The 14806-nt window shown below is 32.6% G+C and overlaps 1 protein-coding gene across 1 annotated transcript; it reads left to right on the top strand.

Moving 5' to 3' along the window:
* The first annotated feature begins 12670 nt into the window (after nucleotides 1-12670).
* On the top strand, nucleotides 12671-14461 carry LOC145585286 (uncharacterized). Its single transcript, XM_081642001.1, has one exon. It carries the CDS (start codon nucleotides 12885-12887, stop codon nucleotides 13920-13922), a length of 1038 nt encoding a protein of 345 aa, XP_081498127.1. The 5' UTR covers nucleotides 12671-12884; the 3' UTR covers nucleotides 13923-14461.
* The last annotated feature ends 345 nt before the right edge of the window (nucleotides 14462-14806 follow it).

Consider the following 14806-nt stretch of genomic DNA (forward strand, 5'->3'; position numbering starts at 1 on the left):
ACACATTCTTTCATCAATTCCTATTACATCACTTTATATCGTAGAACTCATATTTACATAGTAATCAATAATTTCCACACTTTAAAAACGACATATAAATATCATAAGCAAGACACGACTGACGACTCTGTATGTATACATCAAATAACCCAAGTTTAATGACAAAATCAAGTTATCTTGAATGACATTCTGCATCATGCAAATTGATCATATATCAGCCATTCTCATTTTCATAAATACAACTATAATATAGATACATGTGATGAGTTGTGGCAGCCTGGTAGGGGACATTCGACTTAAAACAGTAGCAGGCACAATATAACACAACACCAGAAGAAAAAATTTACTTGAAAGTGGTTCCAGCACTTAGTACTTCACACTTTTGTCACTCTTGATACACGTCACTTGAAAGAATATAGGCAACTAATATAGCCAACACTAAGTGCAACATAACATATACAATATATAGTTTAGTATATTTACTTTATAGTTTAGACTTTAGAACATTAGAACATGTGCACAAATTTTTCAGAACATGATCAATTATATTTCAAAAATATATATTCTGCTTCACCACCAAAATTAGCTAGGATAACACAAAAAAGGAAAAGACTTCATTTATAAGAATAACTGGAAACTTCCATCACCTATGAAAGCAAGGACCCTCTTATTGGGAACAGCTTGTGCATAATCAAGAGTAGCGCCAACCAACCACCCAATAGATCATGAAAATGTTGTCACTAACAATTAAGAACACAACAAGATAGAGTGTATAACTAATTTAGAACATGCTGAAAATGAGTTTAGAACATGCTGAAACAGAGTTTTGAACATGCTGAAAAATAGTTTGGTACACGCTAAGCTTATTTACAAATCACAGAAGTCATTTTATTCATTTAGAAATTACATAATTAGTTGCAAAAAATAATAGACACATCACATTTTGTACTGAAATACAATTATGCGGAAATCACAGTAGCTTAGCATTTAGATAAGTTACCCTAAATTCGAACACTAAATCACTGAAATTCGAAATCTAAAATCGAACTATAGATCCGCAAAAATAAGCAAAAATCAAACCCTAAATTCGAATCCTAAATCCGCAAAAATCATACCCTAATTCGAACCCTAAATTTGCAAAAATCGAAATCAAATAAATCAAACTCCATCGAAATCAAATAAATCAAACTCCATACGAAATTCATTAAAATCAAATCAGAAAAATCGAACTCATGCAAAATTCATGAAAATCAAAACAGAAAAAACGCAAATATCAAATCACAAAAATTGCTGAAAATTCGTGAAAAAAACAAACAAATGATCGAATATAATCATACCTGAATTGTGATATCTAGAGTTTTTTCTCCAAAATTTGCTCTTAATTTGTGAAATTTAACTTATTTATGATGAATGTTGTTGATTTTAACCGAGAAAATGAAGGAAAATCGTTGAAAGTTCTTCGAAGTGCAGCTTCTGGCGTTTTTGAGGAGAGAGAAACTCACAATTGTTTAGATTGAGGAGAGAGAAAGTGAAAGCTGTTTGAGTTTGAGGGTTTATGATTTGTTTTAATCGTGGTCGTTCATATCAATCTAATCTTACGATTGAGATTAATTCTTATATAACTAGGATTCTTATATAAGGAGGGTTATTACCGAATCCCTCCCATATATATATATATATATATATATATATATATATATATATATATATATATATATATATATATATATATATATATATATATATATATATTTGTGCCCGGGCGATGCTCGGGTTATTCATAAAATTTTAATTAGTAAAACTTTTTGGCTTGAATGTCCATTAATATGGTCATGTAATCCCTTTTATAGATAATGCAGGATATTTAGACATACGACATCCTATCGCTTTATTCGCTTATTTATAGAATAATGTACTTTTTGTAGTTTTTTTTTTTTTGTAAATAGATATCTATGTTATTATTGGCTTGAAATTATAGTTATTGAACTTAAATTACTTTTAAAGAATTGAAAGTATCTTTACCAAACCAAAATTATTTTTACTGATTAAAACTTATTTTTACATATTTTCTATTATTTTGTTAACTAAATTAAATATATTATAAATGGAATGATCTTATTTCAAAGAACGAATTTTATGATGGAAATAAAACCGAGTTATAAGATATTTATTAAAAGTTATAATTAATTTTGTGTATATGAAATATTAGAAGTACACAAATTTTTGTATGTGGCTGACCACAATTTTTATTACTATTTATTTTTTAAAAATACTACAAGTCTCTTAGCTTTTTCTCCAAGCCAAACCACACATCACCAACGGCCATATCTCTAATCCACCCATTTTCTCTCTCCTCTTTTCTTAGCTTCTTCTCCAAGCAGACCTCACATCACCAACAACAATATCTCTACTCCACCCATTTTCTTTATCCTCTTTGCCAAATTGCTGCAATTAAAGCCCGAAATTGTAGAAATTGGGTGCCAAATTGCTGTGAAAAATTGCAATTTTATAACCTTTAAATCATCAACAACATTTAAAGTAGTGAAATCGATAAGAACCGGAGAAATGTAAGCTCGTTTTCTTCGTGGAATCTTCGATCGAACATTCTTCGTAAAAAATTCAGCAACAGAAACAACAATAGTAATATGATTACATTGTAGAGTATTTGTAGGGTGTGACCGGTTTAACCATTTGGTCAGGGGTTACTTGTAGGGTGTTACTGGTTTTGGTCAGGGGTTACTTGTAGGTTGTTTCTGGTTTGGTATGGGGCCTACAAGCAATTCTTGAATAAGTAACTCATACAAGTAACCCCTGAAATAAACCATATAAGTAACCCCTGAATAAGTAACTCATACAATTAACCCTTGAATAAGTAACTCATACAAGTAACCCCTGAATAAGTAATCCATACAAGTAACCCCTGAAAAAAATACAAGTAACCTCTGAATAAGTAATCCATACAAGTAACCCCTGAAAAAAAAATACAAGTAACCCTGACAAAACCACTAACCTCGTTATGCATGTGAATAGTAACCCCGTTATGCGCACGTTTGGTTCCGTTATTTTTGTTGACTTGGCAGCAGGCCTGCTGCACCAAAAAGGCTATGTTAGAAGTATAGTGATAATAAAAATCTATACAACAATTTTATCTTAAAAAATCTATTTAAAAATCGCTTATTTATCATCATATATGTCACAATAAAATCTATTTGTTGCCTTCGTGGCTCGACACTTGGCAAACAGCTAGAATGCCAAGTGTCACTGTCTCGTGGACTGACTGCGAGACCGGCTTTATATATTAGTAATATAATATAATATGATATAGATATATTACGTTGTATCGCAAATGGCCTTTTGATGCAAGAAATTAAAAAAATTCAAGAGATGGGTGATCATGACCAGTGATGGATACGGAGAATCTGTTGGGTCTCCACCACCGGTAGGGATGACTAGGGGTGTTCAAAAAAACCCGACCCGATTGTCCCGTCCCGATTTCCCGATGACCCGGTAAATACCCGATGGGAAATTTGGGGAAAAAAAAGGTTTTTTCGGGTCGGGTACCCGACCCGGGAAAATTGTCAGTTAATCGGGTCGGGAGATGGGCCGCACTATTTAATTCTCGGGTACCCGGTTACCCGACAATAAATTAAAATTTAAAAAAAAAAAAAACACCCTCCCTCAAACTAAGCCCAGCCCATTCAGTTTGCAATTAGGGTTCCTCATCAAACGCCTCTCCTGCCTTTCTCTCTCATCAAGCGCCTCTCTATCTCTCTTCCTCTCTTGCTCTTCCTCTCTCTCTCCTTCCTTCCTTGAGTTCCTTCATGGGTCTGCTTCCTGCCTTTCTCTCTCTCTTCCTGCCTTGAGTTCCTTCACGGACAGCGGCACAAGCACAACCGCGAGATAGAACTCTCATCGCAGCAGCACAATTGCACAACCACGTGAGACGGCGAGTATAGTACGAGCTTCGATTTCGCTTTTAGTTTTGAATTCGAAAGCTTAATTACTGTTTGGTTGATACAATTCATACAAATGCTGCCATTTTGAAGTTTGGGTGAAGAAAACTAGGAATCCGATTAAGAATGAGACAATACAAGCTTGATAATTTGTTGTTAATGGTGTAGTGGTGTTTTATGACTTTTGTCTTTGTTTATCTAATTGAGTATGTAGCAGAACATGTTCAGTTGTTCACGCGACTCAGTGCTTCGAGTTCCTTCACGCACTACAATATGGAAATCTGGAATTTTTTTAAAAATGCAGCAGTTTTAAAAATTAAATTACAGCAGTTTTTTTTATTGCTATTTTTTTTTAAAAAAAAAAAAAGAAATCCGGGTACCCTATGTCCCGACCCGAATAATTCGGGTACCCGGGTTCCGGGTACCCGAGAAATTCGGGTCGGGACATGGGACGAATTAACCATTATCCGAAACTCCGGGTACCCGGATTTTCGGGTACCCGAAACTCCGGGTACCCGGATTTGAACACCCCTAGGGATGACCTCCATATCCAATGATCCAATCCAAATTTCAAAAAGATGGCAAAACACTATGTTTTATGACCCATTTACACGTTACATGTTTCAAATGAACATGATCAATCAATAAGGCCTCCAAGGCCCCTCGTTTGCATTATTAAAAAAAAAAAAAAAAAAGGCCTCCATTGATACGTAAATTATGTGTCACTTATTTGTTAGTCATATTACTTTTAAGTATTAACATGCCTAACTTACTTGTGCTTTAAGCGTTACGTCAATTTCTTAGCAATTTTTCAAACACAAGAAGCTTCACCTTGTCAGTTGTCACCCTCTTAACCTCTTTATGTTGTGGGTGTTCATCATACACGGATACACTTATTATTGTTAAATTATACTTACCCAAACTTAGGGGCATAAATTCATATAACTGAACTGGGTTGGGTTATGTCTAGTCAAGTTAATTCGAGTTTGAATCAGGCTAAATTATTGTAATAATGTATTTTGGAATATAAATTGGATCCCTAATCCTTCGAATTAAGTTAAATCCAATCATTTTTAATACTTTTTTTCTCTTCGAATTATTAATCTAATTAAGAGTAAAAATAACTTGTGGGACTTGTAACTTTGTAGGTGACAATATGTTGTTACTCAAATAGAGTTTGAGTCGGTTATAAACCTTGTTTGATAAAGAGATTTTAGCTTATTAAGCCCTATTAGAGATTTGACCATCTTTAAAAGTTAAAGTAAATATTTGGTAAAAAGCTTATTAAAAGATCTTTTTGCGCTCAGCTCTTTTTTTAAAAAAAAAAACCTCATTATAAGACTTTTTTAAAATTAGCTTATTAAACAATTAGCTTTTTAGATATTAAATACACTCAAATAGCTTATAACTAACAGCTATTCACCAAACATTTTTTACACAATCACCTAGTTAAACTAGCTAATATAACCCGCTAATCAATCCTATTTATTAATAATCAATCAGCTATCAGTTAATTACCAAACAAGACTTGTACAATCTTTTCTTTCTACTTCATATTCTCAGTAGAAGGTTGAGTGACTACATATATATGAAGTTTAATTCTATAACATCTTATTGCCTCCGATGAACATAATCTTGGTCTCAAGGCCATGATATCCGCACCATGACATAACTTATGAAGTAACTTTTTTTCTCCCATCTCTACTTTTAAGTGCATGTTTTAATTTGTGATATTTTAACCTTGAATAATCCTATGTTTTCACAATCCACTACCAACAACAAGGCAAGAAGTCAACAACTATTAGATGGGAGCTTAACTAAGTGTTTATAGTTGGTTAAACATCCACCCTCTCGTGCGTCATTATCTTTAATCAGTACTAGTTTAAAATTACTACTATCAAAGAGAAATTTAAGTGATTATTCTATCATTAAACTACAATTAGCATTATGCTAGGATTGCTAGATGACTTGCACCAAAAAAATAAAATTAAACTCATTAAAATAAATTAATAAACCAAGAATCTTCCTAGGTCCTTTATCAGTTACATCGGCCCCTACCACTATACCACACCATAATTAGAGATGATAAAAAGTTAATTAGGGGAAGGTACAAGTTTGCATAAAATCAAAGCCAAATCTTGGTGATCAAAAGGAAATATTACAGAGTATTACATTAACTAAACATACTTATTAATGGTCCCCTCAATTTTTATATCTACTAACTAGTTTCCTTGATTAAGTTGTAATAATTCTATTCAAGTAAGAATTTTTAATTGAAGGGGAAGTGTAATATTGAACAAATTAGTTGAAAAGTTCATTTGGGTGCTAGTTAGTTTGTTTTTTATGATAAAGAAAAGTGGTTCCAATTAACATTTTCATTAATAAAAGTTATTGTTAAATCACCAACAACAAAAAAAAAAAAAAAAAAAAAAAAAAAAAAAAAAACGTGACACCTAAAAAAGAGAAACTTTATGCATTTTGGCCATGCTTGGAACAAAGAACATCTTATTACTAAGGGGTAGTATTGGTTACTCTTAAACCTAGCAAATTAACCTATGTTTGATTACTCTATCCCTAAACTCTACCCAAAATTACTTGTTCCTAACTTGAAATAACTCAAACCAACCGAAATTTTTGTTAAGAGGTATTTATTGATGGATTTTTAAAGGGTAACAATAGATAATTTGACAACAATAAATTGACAATAAGCTCCTAACCTAAATCAAACTAACCCAATTTTGAACTATTCTTCACCGGACTCAACCAAGCCCAAATTGACTCAACACAAATTCGATCCGAACACCTTGATTACTACCTCTGATTGGTCATTATTTTTAAATGAGGGTTAATAAATTGTGGCAATGGTGAACTGGTGATATGATGAATTTGTATGTAGGTAGGGTGTAGTATTGTGGTCATATCGTCCATACTAATTAATAAAACTTTACTCCTTACTATATTGATTGGTAATATAAAATTTGTAAGGAAATGAATCTTTTTCATTGCATTTATAATGACAAGAGATAGAGATGAAAATAGGTTACCTAGTCGTATAGGATATTTGGTTCCTCCAAATTTTAACAATTAACAGTTCACCATCATTACTGTTAGATTTCGGGAAAACTCCTTGGGTTGGAGTGTGTACCATTGAATAATATATATAGTGTTACAATACTAGTCCTAATCTTGTTAGGAAACCTAGTACGATAAGAATACAAACTATATCACAAAAATATACAAATATATCCTACTCTGCGACACATATTATAATAATCCTATAATATCTATCACACCCCCGCAGTCGTAGCGGGAGGAGAGCGTACGCTAAGACAGGATCTAAATTCCAGAAATAAATCTCGTGGTAGGCCTTTGGTGAAAATGTCTGCAAACTGATATCTAGTAGGAACATGCAGAACCCGAACTTGTCCCAAAGCAACCTTTTCTCGAACAAAATGAATATCCATCTCCACATGTTTGGTGCGTTGGTGTTGTACCGGGTTGCCAGAAAGGTAGATAGCACTGACATTATCACAATAAACAATAGTAGCCTGCCGTAGAGGACAATGTAACTCAAGTAAAAGATTACGAAGCCAACATGCCTCTAAGACAACATTTGCGACGCCTCGATATTCCGCTTCTGCACTCGACTTAGACAAAGTATGCTGACGCTTAGATGACCAAGACACGAGGTTGTCCCCAAGGAAACAACAATAGCCCGATGTGGAACGTCGGGTATCGGGACAACCTCCCCAGTCAGCGTCAGTGTAAGTAATAAGTCGATGAGAAACAGTCGGATATAAATGTAAGCCGTGATCAATGGTACCCTGAATATAACGCAGAATGCGTTTCAATGCCTCAAAGTGAGGTTCCCGAGGATCATGCATAAAAAGACACACCTGTTGTACCGCATAGGAAATATCCGGCCTAGTGAAAGTGAGGTACTGAAGAGCACCTGCTAAACTGCGATACAAAGTTGGATCCCGAAATGGTGGTCCTGCATCTGCACTAAGTTTTGACTTAGTGTCAACTGGAGTGGCTGCAGGTTTACATGAGCCCATACCTGCGCGCTCTAAAATCTCCTGTGCATACTTTTCCTGTGAAAGTATCAGATAAGAGGGAGTACAGGTTATTGCGACACATATTATAATAATCCTATAATATCTATCAATTACCTATTTGATTTAGCCATAAATTTGCTTTTCTCATGTGGAACACGACTTACTAATCTCCTTATCTATCCCAATTCTTCAAAATAAATTACAACACTATGATCAGTATAAATGGAGGTAATGATAATTATGGACTCTATAATTTTGCAAGTAAAGTCTCTTGTCAATATTATGCATTGACCAACTTTATCCCGAAATAGTATGTATTATCTACTTATCCATTCATCACCGTTTTTGACATTTTAGAGGTTATGATGATAGGTTTTGAGTGTTAATAAAGTATGCATAAAGAAAAACACATTTTTAAAGGGGGATAATGACAATAAACATTGTGATAAAAAACCTTACTTGTTCTAAACATTTCATAAATTCATTACCAACATACTACAACAATTTATTTATCATCACCTAGCTAAGTAATAACCAATCCTTAATTAATGTTATTGGATTCCTAGTTTATTCCTAGATAGTCATCACCCATACATGTTACTATTGGACATTGGTTCTATGTAACTAGTCAATTTAGGTTATAGATATTAAATAATATAAATATATGCTACTGATCAATCTCACACACATAAGTATTAATATTGCTCAATTTAACGAATGCACTTTGATATGAAAGGTCTATAAATATTGGACATTAACATAAACTTCTCCACCATATAATAGCATTTGGCCCAATACATATAATAATTCAATTACTTGAGCCAAAAGGTTTCAAAATAATTCAAAGCAACTCAAGTTACAAAAACTATTCCTAACTTAATGATCAATTTGGATAGGGGACCATATTCCCAAAGCTTTATTTCAAGTGCATAACTTCAATCCTATCATATCCCATCATTACAACATTCTTGGTTTGATAATCAAATCTACTATTCTCAAAATTAGGATAACTTTCGGTGTTAGTACAATTTTAGCGTTTTTCTCGGCTAAAAATTACCTTGAATAAGGTTAAATATTACAAACAGTAAATTGTCGCATTTTAAGCTTGAGTGCTTGACCATTTGTCTTTAATTATTGACCATATTATTTTATAATTGTGCATGTGTGAAGTAAAAAAATGCGATTAAAAACATACTTAGTATTATTAATTTATTATTAGAGTATTTGCCATTTGTGGCCTTTTTAGTGAACTCATAAATTTGCCATTAATTGGCAAAACATAACCCCGTAGCTTTAGTAATAACTTAAGGACCACAAACATACCTAAACACGGTAACGCAACACAAGCCAATTCAATCTTTAGAAAAATGAAATGTAATTAGGTTTAATTTTCATATTCCTATTGCAATTGTAGATTAAGGTTGATTTATTGCTGAGAATTAGAACGAGCGAATCCATAAGGACTATAGACTACAGAGTAGAAGTAAACTAATGTTGAATCTAAAATATTGTTAGATTTGATTTTAAAAAATAATTTAATGAAATTGGGACACACCCATTATTATTTAATCACTAATTTTATCAACAAAGTGGTTTTCTCGGACAAACCTAAAGGATAGTTGATTTACATCAACAGTGCAAGTATTGAAGTATTGAACAAAGCAAAGGCAATTACTGTCACTCCTCAATCCATACTGAAACTAGAATCTAAAACTGTACATTTACTTTATTATATCGACACGAATCAAACAATATCAAGATTCAAATTATACACGGGGTATATTTACTTTATTATATCGACACGAATCAAACAATATCAAGATTCAAAATATATACAGATACAGGGTATCTTTAAGAATTGAACGAAGGTAATAACTCCGTTAATTTTCTGATAATATTTATTTCATTAAAAATATTGAAAGTAGACTTTATGTGGTTGTTGACAAAGCTTTGGGGATTGACACCACAAAGAGGGAGTGATTAAATAAAAAAGAGAGATAAATAAAGTATGATTGGAAGATGAACAATGCTCGTGGGCACTAAGCTTCCGTTCCTCTTTTAACATTCTTTACATTTTTTTTTTTTAATTTTATAAAGCATTTTTGTAGGAATTACTATATTAATTATTTATTATATCTCTACTTATTTAATACGTAGTACATTCAAAACTTAAAAGTAAAGGCCAAGAAGGACTATTTGTATAATCTATATATCTTAGGGATGACAACGGATCGGATCTAGAACGGGTCCATCCGGACCCGAATTCAGATCCATTTTTGTATCAAGGATCCAGATCCGACCCGAATCCGTCGGGTTTGGAAAATGAAGACCCGGATCCAGATCCGACAGGTCCAATCCGAGTCTGGATCCGGGTCTAATATATTTTGCCTTATTTTTTGCAATAAATGTAATGTTTGGGTCAAAAAATGCATTTCAAACTGGGGTTATTAAGTTCAACCTAAATTATAGTTATACAACTAATCTAAAAACACAAAGTAACCACCTTATACACTTATATTTTAAAATAAAAATTATAAACAACGAAAAAAGTACGATGTTACAAATGAGCAAGTGAAAAAACAACGATGATATATCCGATATGAGCATCCAAAATTCATCTCTTAAAAGGGCTAATCTTTATCACTACTAACATCAACATTTTTAATAAAAAAAAAAAAAAAAAAACAATTTTAGTTTTTTTTAACAAAAAAATTAAAAAACCAGTAAACGGATCTGGGTCCGGGTCTGAATCCAGATCCATTTATTACAACAGGTTCCAAATTCGACGGGTCCAAATTTTGAAGACCCGGATCAACGGATCTAGATCTACGAATCTGGATCGGGTCTAAATCCACTGCCATCCCTAATATATCCCCAACTCCATCCTTTCTAGACAGTGCAAAAGTTGTTTTTCTTGTTAAAACCCCACATACATTAAAATCACATGCCATCTTAGCTCATTCAACAAGTTTAGTTATCTTTCGAGATGCCAAATATCCTATCAATCACTTAAGTTAGCACGTATGGACTAAGCACTAAATAGTTATAAGAAAACAATACTAAAGCTCCCTGTCCCGTTGTATATTACTTTAAGACTTGTGTATTAATTTAAGTCTTTATAGATATTATTGTGCTTGCCTTATTTTAAATCATCCCCTCCAAACCTAAAGAACCTCAAAAGACGCCCTCATTGTCTTCTGTCCCGATTGTACTCGGCTTCTTCGAAATATCGACTGTCATAAGCCCCGACTCCACACTCGTTTTTAACGTGTGCTTCCTGGAGATACCTTTGGCTCGTGTTGATGTGTGCTCACATACCCTTTCCCCTCTAGGCTTGCGTCCCTGTCGCCAAAAGACACGAGTGCACCGCATGATCAGGCGTCAGATCGAACACTCAGACCGTGACAATTTTACCTAAATTTAATTGAATAATTCTATCATGTTGCATAAAAATGAAAACTAAACAAAAACTAAATAGAAAACGGATACACGTGTATGTGTGCGTGTTATATATACTTCCTCTGTTTTTTTTTAGTTGACACCTTTCCATTATCACGCTTGCCAATGCATATTTTTAACACTTAATAACTTCAACTATCAATATTGTAAAATTATAAAAAATGGATATTAATAAAATATACATATAGACAATTCAAACAAGATTCCACATGACTATATTTTATCGTATCTATAAATCACAAAAGCGAGTCAAAGTGTGGTTTGTGAATAGTGTAAAAGTCAAATGGTGTCAACTAAAAAAAACGGAGGAAGTATATATAAGTATATATATATATATATATATATATATATATGTATATATATATATATATATATATATATATATATATATATATATATATATATATAAGATTTCAAAATTAAAGGTGAAAACACTAGTCGAATAATGGTAACACCAAACATATATAGATTTCATACGTGTTTATATTATCTCCGTTAAATATTAGTTACAACTTTGGAATATTTTATATCTCACAAATAATACCCAAAATTTGCAACTAATATTTAACGAAGGTAGTATTAAAATTTTTCGAGTATTACAATAAACTTCTTTTAAAGGTTTTTTCACCATTTATGTACCCTTGAGTTTTATATTTATTAACCATATACCCCTGAAAATTTTCAAATTCACCATCTACCCCTGATTTGTTATAAAAATTCACTATATACCCCTAATGACAACAAGATGAGTAAGATTTGGTTAATTATTCACCGAAATCATCTTAGATCTCTTCCCCCATTCTCGAAACCACTTTTCTCCTTCTCTAACCCACGAAAACATTCTAATCTCCATAATTATATCCGTATGATTGATTTTGAGAATGAGAAAAGGAAATTAGGGGGTGGAAAAAAAGAATGTGAGTGGTTTCGGGGGTAAGAGAATGTATTTAGGGTGGTTTCTAATCATAATTAATCATATTGAGTGACAAAGTTAACACTCATTAGTCATTAATGATACATAGTGTAGTTTTGTCAAAAAAAGAATATATAACGAATTTAAAAAATATCAAGGGCATATGGTGAATAAACTAAAAATTCAAATGTATACGGTGAAAAAACCGCTCTTTTAAAGTAAAAAAGTTGGTTATTTAAGGTACATATCCAAAGTCAATAAATCACCCTTAATTTCGTAGCTGTCAAACCATTCCCTCCAGGCCTCCACCCCTCCTTTTAAAACACCACCTTGGCACCTTCAAAACACACACACTCAAGTTCAACATAGCATGACATACTATATAGAATTAATATTATAGGAAAAAGCAACAAAATTATACTCACTCTACTTATAAAACATCAACTTCAACAAGAATTTTGAGAGAAAAAAGAAGAAAAAAAAAAATCTAATTTTGCAAAAATGATCAAAGGAAGAGAAAACAAACTATTAGGAGGAGCAACACAATCAGCAGATTTCTTAGTATGTTTTCCTTCAAGAACCCATCTTACACTCATGCCTAAACCCATTTGCAGCCCTGCTAGAGGTTCCGAACCCTCGAAACGCCACCACCACAACCACCACCTCAAGAGGATCAACACTCGAACCTCAAGTGCCGCCTCCGGAGGGCCAAACAGCCCTCTTGTAAGGGCTAAAAACAACCAATTGAGGCCGGAGATAGCCGAGCCGACTTCTCCTAAAGTCACCTGTGCAGGGCAGATTAAAGTAAGGCCTAGTTCTTCAAGTGGTTGTAAGAATTGGCAATCTGTAATGGAGGAAATTGAGAGGATTCATAATCGTGGGAAAACCAAGAAGAAATCAAAATGGGTTGAAGGGTTTGGGTTTAAGAAAGATGTTATGAGTTTTCTTACTTGTTTAAGGAATATAAGGTTTGATTTCCGGTGTTTCGGAGCATTTCCTCAATCTGATGTTATTAGTTCAGATGATGAGGAAGATGATGATGAAGAAGATCAAGCATTCGAAGACGACGAATTCGATATTGGTGAAGATGATAAGGAAAACAAAATTATTACTAATAATAGTAACAAGGCAGTGTTTTCTAAGTGGTTTATGGTATTACAAGAGGAAAATGAGGGTAAAGATGTTACTAAAAATAGTAAGAAATCAGTGTTACAAGAGAAGAATATAGAGAATGATGATGAATGTATTCCGGCCGTGCCGCCGCCGAATGCTTTGTTACTAATGAGGTGTAGGTCTGCTCCTGCTAAGAGTTGGCTAGAGGAAAAGGAAATTGAAGCTAAAGAAGAGGAAGAAAAAACAGAGGAAGTGAAAACAGAGGAAGAGGAAATTTTGAATAAGAAAAAGAAAAGAGAAAGTTTGGCAATTTTGATGAAATATGATGCGGAATTTTATAATTTGTCAACTGAAATTTCTCAGGAAACTTGGGTTGTTGGTGGATTCAGAGATCCTTTTTCCAGAAGTAGAAGTTGGAGAAGGTGATGATCTTCACTTTTTTTTTTTTTTTTTTTTTTTTTTTTTTTTTGAGTCCAATAATTTTTACTTACTACAGTAATAACCTAAAAATAAGAAAATTTGTGGGATTTTATTTTTATTTTTATTTTTACTTGAGGGTTGAAAAATCTCAATCTACCAAAAGTTTTTTCTTAATTTTTTTTATTTTATTTTATTTTGGTTCATAGTGAGTTTTTTTCTTTGTTTTTGTGGGATTTGTATTGTATTATAAGATCTTGTACAGTTATTGATTTCCTTGTAAGTTGGACAATATCTCAAAGTACCAACTGGAACAGAGTAATATATGATGGTATATCCACTATAATTATGCATTTTTGCTTATGTTTATTTAATCTTGTGTCCCTATTTAGTACAATAAATTATAAGATCAAATTTTTATTTCTTCATTTATTTTTTTTCTAACTTCTTTCAATTTATCGTATATTTGTAGATCCCCACTCAATGTACTTAAAATTATACGAGTAGATGTAACTGCCATTGAAAACTCATTAACATATTAGTATTACTTCGTAACAATTTATTACTAATCATTCAAAACAATGAATCAGGTCGATTGCTCCCACTAAAGCTGGGTTTTTACTAAGGCCTTGTTTGGTTCACCTTATATTTGCTGATCTGATCTGGTCTGATCTGATCTGATCTGATTGTCAGATTTGACCAAGCTTTGACCTTAAATATACGATAATCTATACGGAAAAAATATATCAAGTGGGGTTTTGTTAGATTCGTAACAATGTGTATTTTATTAATATGTGATTTTCATAATTTTTTTCATTACAAAATTAAAGATATTTAACGATAAAAAAACTACACATAAAACGATTATCAGATCTGAACTTATTTTTTCTGAT

Source organism: Chenopodium album, chromosome 16, assembly GCF_948465745.1.
Source record: "Chenopodium album chromosome 16, dcCheAlbu1.1, whole genome shotgun sequence".
NCBI lineage: Eukaryota > Viridiplantae > Streptophyta > Magnoliopsida > Caryophyllales > Amaranthaceae > Chenopodium > Chenopodium album.